The 22,371-nt window shown below is 48.6% G+C and overlaps 1 protein-coding gene across 1 annotated transcript in view; it reads left to right on the forward strand.

Moving 5' to 3' along the window:
• Positions 1–22,047, forward strand: part of Chd7 (chromodomain helicase DNA binding protein 7) — a 179,361-nt gene extending 157,314 nt beyond the window's left edge. Inside the window, exons 22-38 of the mRNA XM_026786660.1 lie at positions 2,458–2,657; positions 2,818–2,977; positions 6,182–6,271; positions 6,696–6,799; positions 8,133–8,262; positions 8,538–8,610; positions 8,753–8,810; positions 9,440–9,668; positions 9,921–10,129; positions 10,240–10,914; positions 11,940–12,097; positions 13,513–13,740; positions 14,073–14,516; positions 17,726–17,947; positions 18,343–18,483; positions 18,681–18,785; positions 20,144–22,047. Coding sequence (XP_026642461.1) covers positions 2,458–2,657; positions 2,818–2,977; positions 6,182–6,271; positions 6,696–6,799; positions 8,133–8,262; positions 8,538–8,610; positions 8,753–8,810; positions 9,440–9,668; positions 9,921–10,129; positions 10,240–10,914; positions 11,940–12,097; positions 13,513–13,740; positions 14,073–14,516; positions 17,726–17,947; positions 18,343–18,483; positions 18,681–18,785; positions 20,144–21,073 — 4,156 coding nt within the window. The 3' untranslated portion in view covers positions 21,074–22,047. The remainder of the gene's footprint in view (positions 1–2,457; positions 2,658–2,817; positions 2,978–6,181; positions 6,272–6,695; positions 6,800–8,132; positions 8,263–8,537; positions 8,611–8,752; positions 8,811–9,439; positions 9,669–9,920; positions 10,130–10,239; positions 10,915–11,939; positions 12,098–13,512; positions 13,741–14,072; positions 14,517–17,725; positions 17,948–18,342; positions 18,484–18,680; positions 18,786–20,143) is intronic.
• Positions 22,048–22,371: the final 324 nt, after the last annotated feature.

Genomic DNA, 22,371 nt, shown 5'->3' on the forward strand with positions numbered 1-22,371 from the left:
GGCTGCTCTTAGCGTAGGAAACCCATATCTGCGTGGATCCGCGTGGCTCCTCTTAGCGTAGGAAAGCCATATCTGCGTGGATCCACGTGGCTTTTCTTAGCATAGGAAATCCATATCTGCGTGGATCCTCGTGGCTCCTCTTAGTGTAGCCAGGCAAATGTTTCCACATTAACTTTCTGCAGTCTGTAGCTCATTTGGTCAACATGACCCGGGTTCCAGTCCTCTTGGTGTGGAGAGAGAAGTCACTGGAGAGAGAATGTTAGGAGTGTGAGCTAGCATCTTGTGAATTATGGAAACTCCAGTTTACTTGTAGATTATTAAAAACTAAGAATGATGTAAAATTGCGAAATCTCGTGACACTGTACCACCACATAAATTTTATGGCCACAGTTATCTTTTAATAGTTTTCTGCTCTAAAGTCTCATCGAAGGCAGAGACCTCACTCGGGGACTTTCCTCTGGCTCATCTGAAACCTAAAAGGCCATCTAAACTTGAAGCATCTGTGGGCTCCTTTTGCTAAAGGCTCACTCCCAAGCCCTCATGACTCACATCAGCTTCATGTCTCATACAGCTTGGCACCCGCACAGTGCTCTGAATGACAGGAACTCAGTAAATCCTGAATCAGTAGATAGGCGTTTACTCTCAGATTGACGCCCCTAAAATAGAAACGCCCGCCGAAGTGTCTTTCCGCCGATTCGATGCTGTCCTGCCTGTGGGCATGTCTCCCAGCGGATCAGTGCTCATGCAGAGCAGGGGGAGGCACGTGTCTGAGGCCTGCAAGGTTGTCTGCCATGTGGATGCTGTCTCATGGGTAGTCCGAGCTCCGCTTGGGAACTTTGCTTCCACTCACACCCGATTGCTCATGCCCTTCAAGTTTCAGCCTGTGCACAGGCTGTTCTGCCTAGGGGCCCCGGGGGCTCCACCCCCAGATTTAACCAGCCTGCCTCCCTTGCAGCTCTCCTCACAGCTGCCTGCTTAGCGCTCTGGCCTGCTGTCTCGTCATGCCAGTGTCTGTCTTGATGGAATCCCAGTCAGCATTTCTCTGAGGACAGCAGCTCTTCCAGTGTCTCCTTGGTGCACGAGGCAGTAGCACAGAGGCACAGCGCTGCACAGATGTTAGTGTGGGATACACCAATGCCATTCGAGGCCTATCCTCTACCTCAGGAACTTGGCACTAATCTGTGCCCACTGGGCAGCTCTCCTGCCTCTGTGTAGAACAGACACTCCCCTAGCCTCAGTCCTTTGCTCCCTGAACCTGCTTCCTTGTTTCATAGTTGGAATTTTGTTGGGAACATTAGGACTAGAACATACTAATAACGCCTAGTTCTAAGAAGGATGCTCAGGGCATTTCGTCTGTCAGTCAGGTCCCCTCCTCTTCCCACTCTTACTGCTGGGGATTAAATAACCACGGCGTGCTGGGCACTGGGCTAGGATCCTCTCAGGCACCAGGACTGCCACTGTGCGCAAGGCAGATACAGCCTGAGGCGGAAGGTGAGCAAGCAGAAATGGCAGTATGCTAAGATGATGTGACAGAGACCACAGAAGCTCAGCCGTAGGACATAGCATAGGTACCATGCTCCTGTTTCTCTGCTGGGAGGAGTCGCAGAGAGACTCTGTCCCTGGTGAGCCTCAGTCAAGCACCAGACACGAGGAAGGGAAGAAGAAGCAAGTGCAAGGCCTGGAGCTGAGTGGTGGCCTTGGGAACGGGTCTGAGGAAGGTCAAGAGGCCAGGAAGAATGGCCTCTTGGGGAGAGGCAGGCCCTGGAAGAGGGTGGTTTCTCTCTGTTCCCAAAGCGCTTGCTACTCTCAGTCATTGCAGAGGGCAGTGGAGAGACTCTGCCCTGAGGAGGCACAGCTCAGCAGACTCTGCGTCCTACACCTGTTTTTTTGTGTAGCAAGTATTTCCAAGACAAAACAGTGTGGCCGCTGTGTGTGATGGTGGCGCCATGTGTGTTTGTCCCGTGGCTCAGTCCTTCCACCTGCCCTTTCTCTGTGAGTTGGAAGTGACCACTCCCTGTTGAAAGGGAGCCACGGGACTTCCAACTTTCCACTCGTTAGTGTGGCGTCTGTTTGTGGTGGGTGTAGCTTTGATTTCTAATACACATCCTACTTCAAGCCATCTTTCAGTTTAAACGGTTGGTCACCGTAAGACCATATAAATCAGAGTTGAAGGAAGCACAGTAGGATAATTTCCAGTTCCTCAGATTGCCTGCGTTTCCTAAAAATGACAGCCATAGCCACCAACAGCCTAGGAAAGCCATTAGATACATGGGTGTCTCAGTGGCCACACAATTCCTGGCTTTGTGGTTTCTGCTCTAAGGAGGTGTTTTATGCCCGTACCTGCATTTCTTTCCTGTCGTCGAGGATTTCCCAGTACATGGGTGGGGGTTGGGGGGCGGCTGTCAAGGTGAGGTCACTACAACCAGACTATCTGCATGCTGCCTCTTTGCTTTCCAGCTGGGGCCGCTGGACAGACATCTTGTCCCATGGACGCTACAAACGTCAGCTCACTGAGCAAGACGTAGAAACCATCTGCAGAGCCATCCTGGTGTACTGTCTCAATCACTACCGCGGGGACGAGAACATCAAGAGCTTTATCTGGGACCTGATCACACCGACAGCCGATGGCCAAACTCGAGCCCTGCTCAATCATTCCGGTAGGTTGGTCTTGTGTTCTTTATGCTTCTGGGTCACAAAAGGCTACCAGAAACACCACCATTTGGTGATGGGTGGCAGCGTAGACCGTTTTCCCACCTGCCCCTGACACGGTACTGCCCAGTGCCAAGGCCTCCGTGACTGTGACCCTGGTACTTCTAGGTCTGTCGGCCCCTGTGCCAAGGGGCCGGAAGGGGAAGAAGGTAAAGGCCCAGAGTACGCAGCCGGTAGTGCAGGATGCGGACTGGCTGGCGAGCTGCAACCCAGACGCCCTGTTCCAGGAGGACAGCTACAAGAAGCACCTGAAGCATCACTGCAACAAGTAGGTACCAAGCAGAGGCAGGCAAGCATGCCGAGTGCGTGTGGAGAGGAAGCGCGTACATGCGCCACTTGTGCCCCTTTGTGAGTGAGCAGTGGGCGGTGTCCATGGTGCCTGGAACTCATCACCACCACCTAGGTCAGACACTGCATCATCAATCCCCACAGGCGCTCCGTACCCTCCTCCAGAGCCCGGCAGCCGCTGTCTTAGTCACTCATCCATTCTCGGCCAGCTGCTTTGAGGGTGGTGATGGCCCAGCCTTTATCCCCTGTACCCACAGTGTCATGTGTTGTTGTGATTGAGATCCACCCATGTCGTCTGTCATGTCGGGATCCTTTTGACCACGAATACCATGTGTATGTCACACTCTGTTTATCCTTTATCCACGGATGGACATTTGCATTGTGTCTGCATTTACCTGCCATAAGTGGTGTTGCCGTGGGATCGCATAGCAGTTTGGGGCTAATATGTAGACAGACAGTTGCGGTTCATCTCTTATGACTCCGCCCTGTCACTGACTGGGGGAATTTACATAGTGCTTTTACTTTAGTTATATCACTCTTGCTGTGTAGACCCAGATGGCTCAAACTCACAGAGTTCCTCCTGCCTCAGCCCCCTGAGTAGCTACTGCTGGCACCCACATCTCTTCTTGGCAGATCTTCTGTTTTGTCCCCACTTAACAAAGAGGCAGGCCTCTAGCCGGATTAACTTACCTAAGGGTTCTCAGTTTAGAGCAGAGTGGGATTTGGTGATACTCTTCCTGTCACCAAGTCAACCTCTTCACCGAGGGGCTCTTGAAAGGTTCCCAGTGGTCTTTCAAAGCCTTTGGTGTCTCTGAAACTTGTTCCTGTTGTAGCATGGTGTTTCTTGCTAAAATTGTTGCGCAATCATCATACCTTTCCAAATATGTCTATGACTTTGGGTTAGCTCCCTTCTGAGTTCTGGATTCAAACAGGAAGTTAAATGGTTCCCTGTGAGATAATGGCTCCTTTTCCCAGACGCCAGTGTGGCTGTGGTGATGTTTGATTTCGGTTCTCCTTCAGTAACAGTCTTCCATGGGGAGCCCTCCCCAGTTAGCACATGTGATGAAGTTGGGGTTCTTCATATCTTTCACTCAGTGTCAGAAGAACGCTGTTGACACGGTCTAGCTTTCCCCTGGAGGGGAGAGAATGTCCTATTGTCCTTTGCCTATTGGCCATGCCAAGTCTTGTCAACGTTGAGGACGTATTGGTGGTAGGTAGAAAATAAGACCCAGTTGAAGGGCATCCTAGGAAAATAACTGAGTTGCAGATTGGGGGAGCAGACAGGTGACAGAGCCAAGGGGACTAGTTATGAAGTCCTGTGTGCAGTCCTGGGCCTCGGGCTGTGCTCACCAGCAAGACATGTGAAAACATGTGGGCAAAGCCGGGGGTTTGTTAGCCTCCGTGTCTGTCCGTCACAGAATGACCTCCTTGAGCTTGGGAGCTGTGTCCTAGCCATCCCTTTTCCTCCTGCTTTCCTTCTGGAGCAAGAAGGAGATGCTCACATCAGTTCATAGAATGCTCCACACTACTAACCCCAAAGTGGAAGTCTGTGTTTCCTACTAAAAGGAAAAATAAGTGTTAGGCTCCCTGCTGCGAGCCAAGCTAACAGTCAAGCCACAGGTAGAGGGGGTTTCCGATGGAACTACCCTTCCGAGCATCCAGTGAGAGAAGACACGCCTGGAGACTCTTTAACCAAAGGGAAGCACTGCTAACCACGGCGTTGCTTTTTTCTTATTGGTTCAGTATGGCGAAGTCAGTATTTGATGTTACACATTGACAAGAGAAAGAAAGTAGAAAAATTAAAAAAAAAAAATCATTCCCCAAAGCAATTGCTTGTCCTGGCATACAGTTGGATATATGCAACCTTGCAGCCCATCCCAAACCGGTGCTGGCTGCAGGTAGACTCTGGGTAGGCGGTCACAGCATGTCCACTGATGCCTGGTCAGGAGTAATCTGTTGCAGTAAAACCGCCCCTCCCGCCTTGTCATTTTGATGCTGTAGAGGCAAGTCCCCACATCTTGGGAGAACCAGTTCTGAGAGCTTGAGCTCGACGTGCCTCTGTGACCTTGGTTTAGAGCGCGTCCTGTCCTCCGTTACCGACAGTGTTTACGTCTGTGGTGTGGAAATGAGAACTTGCCCACTTCATCACAGGGTGATTGCGAAGGCCGAATGAGCCAGTGTGTAAACGAGAAACGATGGTTCAGGGGTGTTATGCAAATGTGTGACAGGCTTATTCAGCCGGGGCAATTACACTGGAAGAAAATACCTTCACCCAGAGGGTCGTCTTCAGGTGTCAACCCCACATACACGTGAGGACTGTCTATTGAGGACTGAGTTTTGAGTAGTGAGCTGGCCTAGGAGATACGCCAGGTGAGTGTTAGTTAAAAACAAAAAATCACGTTGTAGCCATGAAACACAAGCAAGATGGAAAACCTGGTGCCCTGACAATGTCAAGGGTTTTTAATGCCGATTCATTAAAAACGAGTATCAATGAGTTAGGTACATTTGAATCTGGTAGTGTTTATTATTTTTAAACCACAGCTTGGGTCCCCGGATAATATGAGTGCGAAGTAGTAGAAATGTTTAATATTCCCTGAGTAGGGCAAGGACCCACCTGCTGCCCACCCCCTCGCCATCTTCCTTCCTCGGAAGCAAAGTTGTGTAATCTGAAAAACCTGACATTCCATATTGAGGGTTTATTGTAAGGTAGTAAAACCAGATTTTATATCTCGTTTATTCCTGCAACTTCTGATGTGCTTCCAAAAATGGTATTAAGGCAGCAGCTGAGGAAATTTTATGAGATAATGAAGCAGAACAGTTACTGAAAGCCATCTGCTCGCTTGTTTACAAACTTGCTTCAATACTTGAGAGGCAGTGGTAGGGTACGTGTCTAAACTCCACAAGCTGCACTAGGTAAGACAAAATGAAGTGCGCCTGGGCCGGGCCGAGCCCGCTCCCTCTCTGTGCAGCGTGAGCGGTTGCCAGGCAGGCCTGTTGGAAGCCAGCAGAAAGCACCACACAGAGGTGATTATGTGCCACCATCTGTCACGCTTCAAGCCTACCATACAGCATGGCTAATCAGCCTTGGCAGGATGATGGATGAACAGCAGCAGCTGCCAAGAGCCACTGTTGGCAAACAGCACTGAAGTTAAGAACTTTTTCCCCCCTCTGTCTTCCTCTCCAGGGTCCTGCTGCGTGTCCGCATGCTGTACTACCTAAGACAAGAAGTGATAGGCGACCAGGCAGATAAGATCCTCGAGGGTGCTGACTCTAGGTTGGTGCGACTGCTCCTTTGCTCCGGGCCCTCCACAAGCTCACCCAGGAGGATGGGAAACTCCGTGGCTTGTGTTTAGAACCCTCACAGCCTCGGGAACCCACCTCTCTTTTTTTGTGTCTCTAATGCAAGTGTCTGTCCCCCGGGTTTGGGGTGTGACGAGAACACAGGGACGTTTGTGTGTGCCTGCATGTGAGAGGGTGAGACATGGGGACCACTGGTCTGAGGCAGGAAACCACACGATGAGGTGAGGCTCACTGCGAGCCACTGACCCCTTTGGTTTCACCTTTGCCCATTCTTCCCCACCATGTGAGATGTTTACTGTGAAAGAGAGGGCACATGAGGGTGTCTTCACCACCACACGGGACCAGGGCTCATTTCCAGGGCTCAGGTTTAGAACGTGCTTGAATGCTTGTCTCTCCAGTGAAGCAGACGTGTGGATCCCTGAGCCTTTCCATGCTGAAGTTCCTGCAGATTGGTGGGATAAGGAAGCAGACAAATCCCTGCTAATCGGAGTGTTCAAACATGGTAAGGGGTGTCTCTGTTTGAATGCATCTTGACTGTGCGGCTTCATCTTTATTTAGAACTCTTTGCGTGCTCTTTTCCAAAGTCATAATATTAATGAGGATCGTTCCAGAGGACTCTTGGCGTCCTCCATTCTTCTGCACTAAAAAACCTAATATGAACTGTAAATATCAGATGCTGTTTTTGAATGTTTGTTGAGCATTTGAGAAGAAAACATTTCTTTCTTGGCTGTAAACAGAAACCATATTTGTTTTAGTAATAGCCAAGTTGTACCATCGCTTTCCCGAAACTTTGCTTCCAGAACGGCTTCCCCTCGCTAACTCCGCCAGCCAGTGTCAGAGTGGACGTGGGCTTAACCTCTGCTATTAATCTGTACAAGTGCCTCCTGGGCTTTGTTCCAAGCAATATCTCACAAATGTCAGTGCCGAGGACTCACCGCTCCCCCGAGTGGGATGCAGCCTTGTTAACTTTGAAAGGCTGGGGATGCAGAACTGGCATGATATATACAGTGAGCGGTTCCTGATTATAATCCCAATTCTCCCGAGGTCGTGGAGGTATTCTCAGCAGCCCAGCCTGACTAAAGGGGAGAATGATGGCTTATAAAACCTTTCATGATTACAGTTTGGCTTGCGGCTCTACAGCAGTTAGGAGCGGTGTGTTGTCGTACACATCCTAATTGAATTGTGCCGTTCTGCCCGTGTTCTCCAGCCGTGTTCTCCGAGCTCGGCCTCAGAATCATTTTCCCGCAGCGCACTGTTGGGATCTGCCATTTTCCATCTAGTCAACTTGGGCAGTCAAAAAGCAAATTGCAGTTTGAAAGCCATGAAGGGAGCAGGGTCCTCTTACTGACATGCATCATCCCAAACCTAATAAGACAGGTTCGCTGGCCTTACATATATGGGGGTTTTTCAGCCAGCCATGTGAGCTCCTGAAGGACCAGACGCAGTCGTGGGGGTGGGGAGTAGACCTGGAGAACCCCTGCCGGGGTCATGAAGAAACGTTATGAAGCCTTTTAAATGTCAAGCAAAATTAGATGTTGGGGGAAAATAGGGTCAGAAATCTTCTGACATCCTGCAGTTACCCTGATCCCTTTTCTGTTTGTATTTGTGGTCATTCTCATAGCTTCTCCAAAGTGTAAGTTGGCCCACAAAGGCTTCCCTAGAATGAGCATTCTCTAGGACACTCTGCTACACGGTCTACTCAGCTCAACATCGAAGATGGTCTGTGTTTCTGGGAAATGAATGGCTGTGTTATGGCAGGGCTGTAATTTTTGACAGTGACAGGGTCTTCCTTTGTTTCTATGTGTGTCCTCTGTGGGTTGGTGGGCACGGTCCAGGCTATGAGAAGTACAATTCCATGCGAGCTGACCCTGCACTGTGCTTCCTGGAACGAGTTGGTATGCCTGACGCCAAGGCCATTGCTGCCGAGCAAAGAGGGACAGACATGCTAGCAGATGGCGGTGACGGGTAAGAAGGACATTCTAAAATTTTAATAAACTTTATGTCAGTATCACATCTATTGGCAGGATTAGTTCTTCTGATTCAATATGCGCTCAACTTGAAGCGTACTGGTAGATCCTATCCATATAGTGTAATAATCATTTTAAACAAAGTAATAGCCATAACACTTAAAAGCAATATTGGGTCTTAAAAGTAGTTATTAGGTTGATTGATACTTTTCCCTCTCACCTCCTTACTCACCGATGTGATTTAAACAATTGTTTTTTTTTAATTTTTCACAGTGGAGAATTTGATAGAGAAGATGAAGATCCAGAATATAAACCAACCAGAGTGCCATTCAAAGACGAAATAGATGTAAGACCTTGAGTGTATTGACTTTACTGTGCCAGTAACACATGATATGCCCAGATAGGACTTGCTAAACTTCATAGATTAAGAGAGAAAATAAAATCAAACCCCCATTGAAAATATCTCTGTTTCTTGCATTGCTTTCAAGGAGTTTGCAAATTCTCCCCCAGAGGATAAGGAGGAGTCCCTGGAAATACACAGCACAGGTGAGGCCCCCAGACAGCTGTAGGGTAGGGAAAGCGCCCTGGGCGGTTGAGCAGCAGGATCGTATGCCATGCGTGATGATTGTATCTTCCCGGGTGATCTTCCGCGTGGACCCTTCCCTTGGGAATCATTTTGATCCTTATTTATGGCTCACTACATTAAATTTCATGGATAGAACTTTTTAATTAAGATAATTGACCTGCTTTTAGTCCTTGTTTAGTGGAAAAACTTAAAGTCTTTAAAACATTTCAATTATTGAGAGAAGGGCGTTTGTTTTCATTTGAAATATTTTTGTGGACTGTTGACTTCCTACCCAGTGTAAAATGATTAGACAATAATTACATGCTTGTTATGTTCGAGATTACCATTATAAGTACATTTATAGGAGAAACTGGTTTACTTTGTGTAAGACTGATAAACTTTTGCCCTCCCTCGAAGGAGTTAAAAGTAAATAGTTCACAAATTCTTCATAACCGTTACTGTTTGTTTGTATTTTAAAACCTAAGGGTGCCAGGTTGGCCGGGCCCCACCCTGCCCTCAGAAGGCGAAGGAGTCGTCTGTTGCTGTTGGGAAGTTGTCTGTGTTGTCAGAATGCAGGGCACGTTTCAAACTCTTTCTCTCACTTCCCCAGGCAAGCACAGCGAGAGCAACGCTGAGTTAGGTCAACTCTACTGGCCGAACACGTCAACCCTGACTACACGCCTGCGCCGGCTCATTACTGCCTATCAGCGCAGCTATAAAAGGCAACAAATGAGGCAGGAGGCCCTAATGAAGACAGACCGGCGTAGACGGAGGCCTCGGGAGGAAGTGCGAGCTCTGGAGGCGGAAAGGGAAGCTATTATATCTGAGAAGAGGCAAAAGTGAGTCCTGCACCTCCCCTGTGGTGCAGCCCCACCCCCAGCCCTGGGACCTGCCTTTCTCTACTCAGCCCACGAGAAGCAGTGATCACACCAGACAGTGGCACCAAAGAAAGGTCTCGTGCCTGGAAGGTGTCTGTCCCTCAACCCTAAATAAGTCCCGGGAACATGCTCGGGGGGCAAAGGAAAAAAAAAAGAGTGTCCTGTATGCCCACCTCCTCACGCATGGTGTGAGCCAAGTCTCCTTTCCCACAGGTGGACGAGAAGAGAAGAAGCTGATTTTTACCGTGTGGTGTCCACTTTTGGGGTTGTTTTCGACCCTGTAAAGCAGCAGTTTGACTGGAACCAGTTCCGTGCCTTTGCCAGGCTGGACAAAAAATCTGACGAGAGCTTGGAGAAGTACTTCAGCTGTTTTGTGGCCATGTGCAGGCGGGTGTGTCGGATGCCCTCCAAGCCCGAGGACGGTAGGTACATGAATGATGAGCCACACTGTGCACTAGGTGGTCAGGGCCATGCAAGCAGGCTCGGGTGGGCCCGGGGCCTGCCCAGGTAACCAGCATGCTTCATGTTACAGAGCCACCCGACCTGGCCTCCCTCATCGAGCCCATCACTGAGGAACGAGCATCGAGGACCCTGTACCGCATTGAGCTGCTGCGCAAGATCCGAGAGCAAGTCCTCCACCACCCACAGCTGAGTGACAGGCTGAAGCTCTGCCAGCCCAGCCTGGACCTGCCTGAGTGGTGGGAATGTGGACGGCATGACAGGGACCTGCTGGTGGGCGCTGCTAAGCACGGGGTCAGCCGGACCGACTACCACATCCTCAACGACCCCGAGTTGTCCTTCCTCGATGCACACAAAAGCTTTGCTCAGAACCGTGGGGCCGGGACCGTCTCTTCCTTGAACGCTCTGGCCGTGGGCTTTGGCCAGACTCCTCAAGGCGTTGCCTCGGCTCATGCTCACGAAGAGAAGGTAACTGAGCAGGCCGAGGGCAAGGCAGAGGAAGCTGAACACTCACCGGCTAGAGAGAGGTCGGGTGGGAAAGAGGGGGAAGAAGAAGCTGGCGGTGGGGCCAAGGAGAGCAAGCAGCAGGATTGTGAGACCGAGGGCAACCCTCTGAAGAGCGAACTCAAAGGGGTAGAGAGCAGTGCAGAGCCTGGGTCCAAGTCCGTCTCGGAGAAAGGCTCAGAAGAGGACGAGGAAGAGAAGCTGGAGGACGATGACAAGTCAGAGGAGTCGTCGCAGCCCGAAGGTAATGCCTGGCTTCCGATCCCACTGGAGTTTACGGTGGAGCACAGCCTTGCTGTGAAATCCAGGATCTCACTCTGTACTGGCCTAAGACTCACAGAGATCCACCTGCTTCTGCCTCCAGGGGACTGGGGTTAAAGACGTAAAGGCATGCACCACCATGCCAGTGCTTCAAGCGCTTTATTGTTTAAAAGTCATGGGTGGCAAGGCGTAGTGGCCTGTACTTTTGTTTGGCCTTTGGAGGTGGAGATCCAGAAGTGCACAAGGCGCCTGTGCTCTTCTGTGAAGGAATAGTCCCGCTTATGGTTGCATGTGTTTGTCCTGGTACTTTACACCTGCAAACCCATTTCTAAGCGCGCACTCAGAGCGGCTGTGCACAAATCAGTCAGTTCTGGTTTATGGGCACAGGTTAACTTCACGGGTGTGCTAAGAATCCTGTATCGTGGTAAATTCAGACAAATGAGCGTGAGGGAAGAGCAAATATTAATTATTTCAAAATCAATGACGATTGGTCAAGTCCACATTTTCCATGTTACAGACTACTGTAACAGCAGAAAGCAGGAACAGGGCACCATGATGGACCTCGCTGTCGTCATGGCCTTGTCCCGTGTCACAGCCCTTGGGTTAGAAGCGTGGTTAGCCTTCAACGCCTATACCATTTACTTGGCTCATAATTTTAGCACCTGGAAGTAGGGAAATGGGAGGCTCACAAGTTCAAGCCCAGCCTCAGCTGTATAGTGAGTCTAGGACTTCTTGGGCTACATGAGACCCCCATGTCTGTGACCACAAAGAAAAGATTTCCGTAGCTTCTTCACCGACAAGCTAGGAGCACCATCTACACTAATGGGCTATTGGTAAGCCTTAGACAACACAGATGCGAAAAAGCACCCCATGTCTTTCTGGATGTGTAGTAGGCACTCAATAAAATGGGATTGGACGGTATTCCTGTTTCCAACCCCGTCCTTTCTAAGCGTGGGCTTCAGAGCGTTCTGGCCGCGAGTGCTGCACATAACACTCATTTCTCAGCAGGAGCTGTCTCCAGAGGGAAGAATTTTGATGAAGAAAGCAATGCTTCCATGAGCACTGCGAGGGACGAGACCCGAGATGGATTCTACATGGAAGACGGAGACCCTTCTGTGGCTCAGCTCCTTCACGAGCGAACCTTTGCCTTCTCGTTCTGGCCCAAGGTTGGCAGCATTTCGTTACTCTGATTGTTTTGTTGGCTGAACAAAAGAACAGAAAGAAAATCTGTGTAGCTTAATTTTTTTTTTCAAGTAATTTGAGGTAAACATTGTCGAGCATACAGAATTTCCCTTTATTTTAAAGAATGGCTGGGGAGAACCGAAATGAAGAAGCATTTGGAGTATTCCTGTGATAAGATAAAAAAGCTTGTGTTGTAGAATAGAAACCATTGATTCTCACCGTTCCTTGGAGCTGGCTCTTCAGTCTGTCGTGTTGTCTCATGGAAACTATGGTTTCTTAATAGATTTGAGAAAACAAAAAGTACGCAGCCTTGAAATCATGTTCTTTACTTTTTAAAGACTAAGTAAAGCCTTTTGATTTGAAATAATGTGTTTGAAAACCCACCATGTTCTTAAGTCGGGAGAAGGCGTGGCGGCAGACCCCTTTGCTCCCAATCATTGTAAACTCATCCCAGATGTAGATATAATTCAAGGCAAAGGAAAATTGGTCTTTGGTCAGGAAACGTAATTCTCTAAGATGTTCTCTGTGCCATTTGGGTCTGCGTTTCTCAGGGCAGGAAGTGTCATCATAGATGCCGCAGCAGGGGCTGTCTAGTTTAGGCAGTACCTCACGCACACCATAGGCCTGAGGTCATCATCCCAGCTAGTCTTCATTGGTGTTAATGTGGCTTAAGGAGGTGACATTTTTGTCTGAAGGGTGTGCTGTCAAGATTTTTTTTTCCTTCAGTTCTCTGTCCTCTTGGTTCCTGGTTATAATTTCCCATCTCGAGTCTAGAGGGGAGTTTCTCAGCTCAGCGAAAGGTTTATAGTCACAGGCACTATTAGTCTGTGGAAACTTGGTCTAAGGAGCTGTAATTAGAAAATTCTAATGTGCACGCTTCAATGAAATTTGGAGCGATAATAGGTAGGGAATCCAGATTGACATTCATTAGGTGTTCCTAGGTTGGTGCCCACTTCATAATGCTGAACTTTATTAATAGTGACGCTAATGATGTCCCCCTTCCTGGGACACACTGCACTCTGGCCTGTGGATCTGAAGGGCCTGACCACTAAAATGCTAAGTGAGAGGCTCCATTGTCACCCGCTGAGGTTCTTGGAGCCTGAGTGAGTCACGATTTGAGGTTGTTTTGAAGGTGCTGTTTACTCGCTGTGCTGCCCGTTCTGTGGTGTTCAGTGTGCGGAGCTGAAAATGGTCCCTTTTCTTCATTAGCACAGTCAGAGCAGCCTATCAGAAGGACGCTGCTCTGATGGGTTTGCTGGTTTGCTGCTTCTCCAGCTTCTTTATTCCCGGTGACTGGCCTTTAAGCGTTCTCTGCTCTTCTATATCTTGGTGGCTGAATTTACCCAGGAATTTTTACTAGGTCTTTGTTACGAATGCTCTGAACCTCTTCCCCCTCCAGGACAGAGTAATGATAAACCGATTAGACAACATCTGTGAAGCTGTACTCAAAGGCAAATGGCCAATCAACCGGCGCCAGATGTTTGACTTCCAGGGCCTCGTCCCTGGTTACACACCCTCCACCATGGACAGTCCCTTGCAGAAGAGGAGTTTGGCCGAGCTCTCCATGGTCAGCCAGGCCAGCATCAGCGGGAGTGAGGACATCACCACGTCTCCTCAGTTGTCCAAGGTAGGCCACCACAGTTTTCTTTCGTGTTGGGGGACTCTGTGGGTTTTAACTGATTTGGGAGCCTGTGCCCACCAACATGACTTGGTTTTGTGTATCTGTGTAACTGTGTTGCCCATATTGGCAGGCTCTTAAGTAGCTGGAGTCCCAGACACTCATCACCGCATTCGGCTGATTGGCCAGACTTGAAAATGAAGTGATGACTGTTTCCATATCTGTGGCCACCAGTATAGAATGTTCAGTTCTCCGGTGGTCTCAGTTTTTCTAGTGCCAGCCCCTATCGCAGATGAAGGTTCGGCTTACTACACCTCTGTTCTGTTGGCATCTTTCCATAGGATGATGCCCTTAACCTGTCCGTCCCTCGCCAGCGGCGGCGGCGAAGGAGAAAAGTGGAAATAGAGGCCGAAAGAGCTGCCAAGAGGCGAAATCTTATGGAGATGGTTGCCCAGCTTCGAGAGTCTCAGGTGGTCTCAGAAAACGGACAAGAAAAAGTTGTGGACTTATCAAAGGCCTCAAGGGAGGCAACAAGTTCTACCTCAAAGTTTTCATCTCTTACTTCGAAGTTTATCTTGCCTACCGCGTCTACGCCAGTGTCCGATGCCTTTAAGACCCAGATGGAACTGCTGCAGGCCGGCCTTTCGCGCACCCCCACCAGGCATCTGCTCAATGGTTCCCTGGTGGATGGAGAGCCTCCCATGAAGAGGAGGCGGGGCAGGAGGAAAAACGTGGAGGGCCTCGACCTTTTTTTCACGAGCCACAAACGGACAGCGTTCAGTGCAGTAAGTTGGGCGTTGTCCCCCGCTATGTCTACTCCTCTCGACAGCCAGCCCTGGGCTGCTGACCCCACCTCTCTCAGCAACATCACACCGGAGCTGGCTTCTTCCACCAGGGAATCAGAACTACAGTGGACGGAGCTGTGGTTGATCCTGGTGCCCATCACTCAGCCCGAGCCAAGGGCAGCAGAGGAGTGATTCTTCCCGAGGTTCTGACAGAGCTGCTCTAGAAAGATTAGCATCAAACAGAAACACGTTTTTCTGAGCACACACTTGTTATCTCTGAATTCCTGAGGAGGCAAAGTTTCTGCTCTCAGGAGCACTGGTGCTGGGGCTGACATCCACTAGACCAGCTTAAGCGCTTAGTGCCAGGCCGTCACGTGCCTAGCTAGTGGCTCGGAGTGCTCTCTCACTCCCTGTAACTGTGGTCTTAGAAGTCCGAGACACAGCATTGCTAGTGGGGGGACAGGTCAGTGGATTTTTAATTAGGATATAAAAGGCAGTTTAATAAATCCTCCTCTCCAAACTGCCTCAACTACATCACCCCAAAATGGGACCTCTGACTCTGATAGCAAGGATTTCACCCTGAAGAACTCCATTACATGTGCTGCATGAAGGGCTGGGGCTTTACATCCTGAGCTATTGATTTGAAAGTAATCAATAAAGCCACGTTGGGCTGAGGCACCGTGAGCCTTTCTATGGGCAGTGGGGCAGTTTTTTTGTTTTTGTTTTTGTTTTTGTTTTTTTTTTTTTAAAGCTATGCTTTGAAATTAAGGGATCCTGTTTTTTTCTGGCTTGGCTTTCTTCCTCCATCTCCACCATTGCACCATCACCCCCTTTTGTAAATCAGCATCTCACTGTATCCCAGGCTGGCCTCACACAGAGATTGCCTGCTTCTGCCGCTCTGAGTGCTGGGATTAAAGGCCTGCGCCACAATGCCCAGACCCGGTTACTTGAGCCTGGAGAGAGGCTTGATGATTTTAATGGAGGAAAAGGCAGGTGGGAAAGGACAACAGCAATCATTGGCATTTTAACCCCATCGTGGGCTGTAAACGGAAGTGTCCGTACACACAGGTTCAGAGTTAACTTCAATGCCAGCTCATATCTGAGAGAACTCTTTTGTTGTATTTTGTTTTGTTTATTAGAGACTGGTTTTTCTGTGTAGCCCTGGCTGTCCTGGAACCTTCTCTATAGAATAGGCTGACCTCGCTCAGAGATCTGCCTGCCTCTGCCATCCCAGTATTAGCATTAACAATGTGTGCCACCACTACCCATCAGGAACTCTTAGTAGATGTTAGAAATGTATTTTTAAGGGCTTTTTTAACTGTTGGATTCTGTAAATCAGGTTTGCTTATGAATAAGATACAGGGAGAAGGCAGGGCTGGCATAGATGTGGAGATCGCAGTGTAAAGCGTGCTGAACACAGGTTCATGTCCACACTCCAGCTCCCACTGCTGTTGCGGAAGAAGACGGTGCCTCCCGTGGCATCGCCAGTGCTGGCTGGTTCTGTGATTTGAAGAGTAAGGCACTGAGTGATGTGGCAGGCATTCCTAGAAAAGTCAGTATTGGAATAAGATAGCAGAAATGGGCACCAACAAAACACGCTAGCATTTCACAGTTGACTTTGCATGAAGGGTCACAGTTAAATCATAGCTGCAGAGCAAGGAAAATGACTCCGTGGGTAAAGGCACTTCCCATCCAAGTCTGCTGACATCATTGTGATCCTGGAACAGATCTGCATAAAGGTGGAAGGAGAGAAGCCATTCCTCAAAGCTGTCCTTTGACTTCCACGTACATTAGCATACATACGTGTGCGCATTCACACTCATACACACTAATTATGCATGCACGGGTAGAGTCAATGCAAAAAGTTAAAAACATAGTTATATTAAAAATATTGCGTAAACCCAGATAGTGGTAGTGCACACTTTTAATCCCAGCACTCAGGAGACAGAGGCAGGAAGATCTCCGTGAGTTCCAAGCCAGCCTGGTCTACAGAGCTAGTTCCAGGATAGCCAAGGACAGCTAAGGCTACCCAAATAAAATCCTGTCTTGGAACACGACCACCCCAAAAAATTGCATAAAAACTGCTTAAGGCTACGTGGTAAAGATATATACATACATACATACATACATACATACATGAAATGAATTAATGTTTAGATTTGAATCCCAGCCCCAGAATGTCTGATAATGTATATACAAATATTCAAAAATACAAATTTCAACACGTCGTGGTTTTAGGTGTTTTGGGTAAGGGGTTCCAACTTCAATGATGTGTCATAGTTACGTGTGTCTGCTGAGTGGGATCAAGACATGCTCCCGATGCTCCAAAGAGGGGTTAGAGTGCAAGGAAGAGGTTGGGGAGCCCATAAGGAAATTTTCCTGGAGGCAGTTGTGTGTCATTAAGTTTGGAAGCTCTTGTTGGAGCAGAAGTACCGGGGCAAGAGAGCATTTCATGTGTCTGACTTGAAACATGGAAGTTTTGCCGGTGGATACAAACGAGGAGGTTATGAAGATGAAGACACCTTCATGGGGTGTCCCGAAGGCATCACGGAGCCAGTTAGCGAAGTAGCCTAGCTATGGGAGTGGCCAAGTGGCAGCTTTTGGGTCAGGCGGAGATTACTCATTTCAGAAAGCCCAGTATGGTCTAGCAGCCTGGAGGTTAGACTAAAGAGAGTTGGAACCTAGAATAAGGAAAGTTGTAATAATACAGAGGGAAGAGGAGCCCTGGGGATGGAGAAATGGGTGTTTGGATGTTGGAAAGACAGCATTTAAGGACCAGTGGCAGAATGGGGCTGGAATGTTATTTCCGGTGCTTCCACACCTGCCTAACACAGAATGGTGCTCTCCCAACCAAGTTAAGTCAGTTATTTATAAACTGGTGCCCGTTGGAGTTGTATCCAAGGATCCCTGTGAGCCTGCCTTTCACACACCTCTAGCTCAGGCTGCCGCATAGCACGCTGGTGTTGTCCTAATGGCTTGTTTGGCCCTTTAGGCCTTGGATTTTCTACAGAAGTACTATTCCTACCTTGTGAGGAATCGAAAAGTGTCATCTTGTAATTTGAAGGTCATCCTAAAACTGACATTGTTTCAGATAGCTGCTCCCTTTTCAATGAGAGATCTATTGGGCCGGGAGGGTATTTTCCTGCGGTAGAACATTCTCAGAATCTCGTCATGCAACAATTCAGATCTCTGCTCTCCACTTCCTGCAGGAGGATGCTGAGGTGACCAAAGCTTTTGAAGAAGATATAGAGACCCCACCAATACGAAACATTCCTTCTCCTGGACAGCTGGACCCTGACACACGGATCCCTGTGATAAACCTTGAAGACGGGACAAGGCTGATGGGAGAAGATGCTCCTAAAAACAAGGACTTGGTTGACTGGCTCAAGCTGCATCCTACTTACACTGTCGATATGCCCAGTTATGTACCAGTAAGTACTGCACAGTCTGCTTGGTTGGTTGGTTTGGTTTTTATTTTTCCAAAACAGGGTTTCTCTGCATAGCCCTGGTTCTCTTGGCTCGCTCCGTAGACCAGGCTGGCTCCAAACTGAGAGCTCCACCTGCTTCTGCCTCTCAGGTGCTGGAATTAAAGTTTGAGGTTTGTGAAGCCTCGCCAGGTCTGCCTAACTGCTTCTCATCTGAGGGAGCTTTGACAGCTAGCTCACCCTGCATCTTTCGTTTAAATGTCTCCAGGTTCACATGTGTCCCAGTTTTCTGCTGTAACTTGTACAGTCCTGGAAACCTGTTCTCCTAGGCATTGCAGGAAGGAGCCAGTACTAAATCTAACCTTATTAAATACAACCAAATACATACTTTTCTCTTGCAGAAGAATGCAGATGCGCTGTTTTCCTCGTTTCAGAAACCGAAACAGAAACGACATAGATGTCGGAATCCTAATAAATTGGATATAAACACTTTGACCGGGGAGGAGAGGGTCCCAGTTGTTAACAAACGGAATGGGAAGAAGGTAAATTTCGGGGAGCAGCTGGTGAGGACCAAGACTGGCATTTCTTCCGGAACCTGTGTGTGTTTGGAAGGGGGGAGATGAGGGACTGGCATTTCTTCCGGAACCTGTGTGTGTTTGGAAGGGGGGAGATGAGGCAGCAGGGAGCAGGGAGCGAGGCTTCTGTGGTGTTCAGATGTTCACCAAATTCGTCTTCCCAGATGGGTGGAGCCATGGCCCCTCCAATGAAGGACCTGCCCAGATGGCTGGAGGAGAACCCTGAGTTTGCAGTCGCTCCAGACTGGACCGATATAGTCAAGCAGTCTGTAAGTACTACAGATAAACTTAAAACTGTGTGCCTGTTTATTTCCCCATTGGCTATTAATTATTAAGTTGTAACTCAATTCTTAGCTTGAAAGAATTGTCGTATTACATCATTTCACACATTGTTTCGTACAGTCAGTGCATAATATTTTACACACACACACACACACACACACACACACACGCACACACAGCCTTGATCGGAAATGAACTGTTTTGTCAGCTCTGGTTTAAACATACCCACTCCCGGCCCTGGAGGTGGACGTGTTCCAGGTGAGCCTAGTTAACATCATCTGGGAGCAGGAAGATTATTAGCTCTGTTTTAAAATACACAGCGATTCTGCATAAACACATATCATTATCCGTTTCTTTTCAAGACAAATTAATAGCATGCGTATTGGTTTTGTTTGTTGAATAATGCAGTTAAAACTGACTCCTGGTGTAGAGTTCTAGCTGTTGTGTTGTAATGAACCGTTTTTATCAACTGGCACCTCCCTGGTTGGGTCCTTGTACTTGTGATTCCCGCCTTGGTACCCCTGACTACTGCTGACTTTGTCTCCATCCCTAATATCTGGATAAAATATATGGAAGTAGACTATGGAACTTGACTTTCTCTGAGTATGTTCCAGTCACCCAGGGTGGAATAGGCAGCAGGGTCTGTTCTTTCCTGCTGCACAGCATGCTACTGCATGCTTGGCTACCTCATGTTGTTTCTTCACCCACGGAAAGACCTCTGGGATTGCCGCATTTGTGAACTCATTAGTAAAGCTGCCGTAAACATTTACATGCAGGTTTCGGCGTAACCTCTCATTTTTCTGGGGTACTTACTAACATGTGAGTCTAATTTTCCCACATTGGTACACGTTTACTATTATTCTCATCGGCATTTGATGTCCCCGATACACACAATGTATGGAATATCTTAGAGTCTGTGCAACTCTTTCATGGCACTATTTTGTCATATTTGTTCCGTATAAAACCTTTTCAAATTGACAGATACTTAGTTGGCAGTGAACTGACAAATGGAAAAGTTATTTGTGCTTGAGGCACGGGATGCACACGGACACACCAGGAACTGCTTACGCCAGTCAATCAGCCATTATCTGGTGTGTAGATCCTTTAATTATGGTTGCAACTGCCTTGGCATTTGCTTCAGTTTTGGAATAGTAGCCTTGAACGTTTTTTTTTTTTCCCCTGCAACTCAGCAAGTAAAAGCCGGAACCTGAGCTTTCCCACATTAAGCCTTTACGATGGTATTTAGAATGGTGGTGTGAAGCTCATCACAAAGGCCCTCCCTCGTTGACAGTAGATACCCTTCCCCAGTCTTTACAGCTGTTGTCTGCCCTTCCCTGTCCTCCAGGGTTTTGTCCCCGAGTCCATGTTTGACCGTCTTCTCACTGGACCTGTGGTGCGGGGAGAAGGAGCCAGCCGAAGAGGACGGAGGCCCAAAAGCGAGATCGCCCGGGCAGCGGCTGCGGCCGCTGCTGTGGCCTCTACTTCAGGGATCAACCCTCTGTTAGTGAACAGCCTGTTTGCTGGGATGGACCTGACGAGCCTGCAGAATCTCCAGAACCTCCAGTCCCTCCAGCTGGCAGGGCTCATGGGCTTCCCTCCAGGACTGGCCACAGCTGCCACCGCCGGAGGCGACGCGAAGAACCCCGCTGCCGTGCTGCCCCTGATGCTGCCAGGCATGGCAGGCCTGCCCAACGTGTTCGGCCTGGGCGGGCTGCTGAACAACCCTCTCTCAGCTGCTACTGGAAACACCACTACTGCCCCGCAAGGAGAGCCCGAGGACGGCACCTCCAAGGCGGAAGAGAAAGGAACCGAGCACGAGGACGAGAGCCGAGACTCGGAGAAAAGCACAGACGCCGCCGCCGCCGTTACGGCTGCCGACTCGGCAAACGGATCTGTTGGTGCTGCTACTGCCCCGGCTGCGTTGCCCTCCAACCCGCTGGCCTTCAACCCTTTCCTCCTGTCCACCATGGCCCCAGGCCTCTTCTACCCATCCATGTTTCTACCTCCAGGACTGGGGGGATTGACACTGCCTGGCTTCCCGGCGCTGGCGGGACTGCAGAACACCACCGCCGTGGGGACCAGTGAAGAAAAGGCTGCTGAGAAGGCCGAGGGAGGCCCCTGTAAAGAAGGAGAGACCCTGGAAGGCAGCGATGCCGAGGAGAACCTGGACAAGACTGTGGAGTCCTCCATCTTGGAAGACGAGGTTGCACAGGGTGAAGAGCTGGACTCCCTCGAAGGCGGGGATGAGATAGACCACAACGGAAGTGACGAGTAGCAGCAGCAGCTCCTCTGAAAGTGTTGAAAACTGTCGACAGGTGGTAGTCCTACTGTTTACACTCACAGTTAATGTTCATAACTAGTTTTATAAGCTCTTCTGTAACATAGTGTAGCAAAACAAAAAAAAAGAAAGAAAAGAAAAAAAGTCCAAGTCACGTTATGCAGGTGTGTCCGAAGGTATCTTGGTCATTAAGTATTGTGCAGTGCATTATTTATTATCCCTAGGAAAGATGAAATCTGAGAGGCGATCATGTCTTTTTAAGGAAACTTACATAATGCTCTGCGTTTTGGGGGTACCGCTGGTATTATAATAAAGAGCAATTTGTAACAGAGCGGCACTAGCGGAAGGAGGTGCTGCTCAAAGGAAGTATGAAGTTATATATTTAATTTTTTTAATTTTAATTCTTTTGCTGTGAAGGTCAAGATGAAATTTACCATACATATCATAACTTGCTCATTCGTGTCCCTTTCTGACTGTATGGGGTTCCCACATCGCGCGCACACACACACACACATCCATACACTCTGACAATCTCCACGTTAGTGTGAACGCCTCTACCCCGAGGCGCAGCAATAATAAGGCAGCTGTTGAATGTGAAGGGTCCCTTTGGAAAATTAACCTACTGGGAGGGTTCTTGCCAGACAACTGCAGTTCCATTGGCGTGTGGTCTTGTGATGCACTGGTATAAACAAAATAAATAGAAGAACAAATAAAAGAATGAGAGAAGTGAGAATCAGGTACCTTTTTTTTTTTTTTAAATTAAAGGACTTTGTTACTTTAGCCACAAAGCTAAAACAGCATTACCTCAGCTCTAAACTAGCCTTGAAGTTTACAGACAGGACTTTGTAAATGTTTTTCTTTGTTGTGATGTCCTTTTATTTTTTTCTCTGAAAACTGCTATCATGTAAGATAAAATGTAAATTGCTGCCAACTGTAGTAACGATGCTTTTAATAAAAGTGACCCATGATATGCAGAGATGGAGTTACAGATGTAGTGTGTAGGGGCGTGGGTGTTCAGTGTGTGTGTGTGTGTGTGTCACAATAGATGCCGGGACAGCATTCTGACTTTCGTACCGTTGCCATATCCTCTTATTCCAGACGAGCTGTTAGTAACATACTGACCGTCCTCGAGACTAGATGGGGAGGAAAACCTTGAATGGCCTTTCTGTGATTCCACAGCAGCTATCTCAGTATCTCAGCAGACGCACACACAAAAAACCTCTGCTTGCTCCCCTGAAAGGACATCTGAGAGTGAGAATCCTGAAAATGTGTGCAGCCTGTGATAACGTGCTACA

This window comes from Microtus ochrogaster, linkage group LG5, assembly GCF_000317375.1.
Source record: "Microtus ochrogaster isolate Prairie Vole_2 linkage group LG5, MicOch1.0, whole genome shotgun sequence".
NCBI classification, from domain to species: Eukaryota; Metazoa; Chordata; class Mammalia; order Rodentia; family Cricetidae; genus Microtus; species Microtus ochrogaster.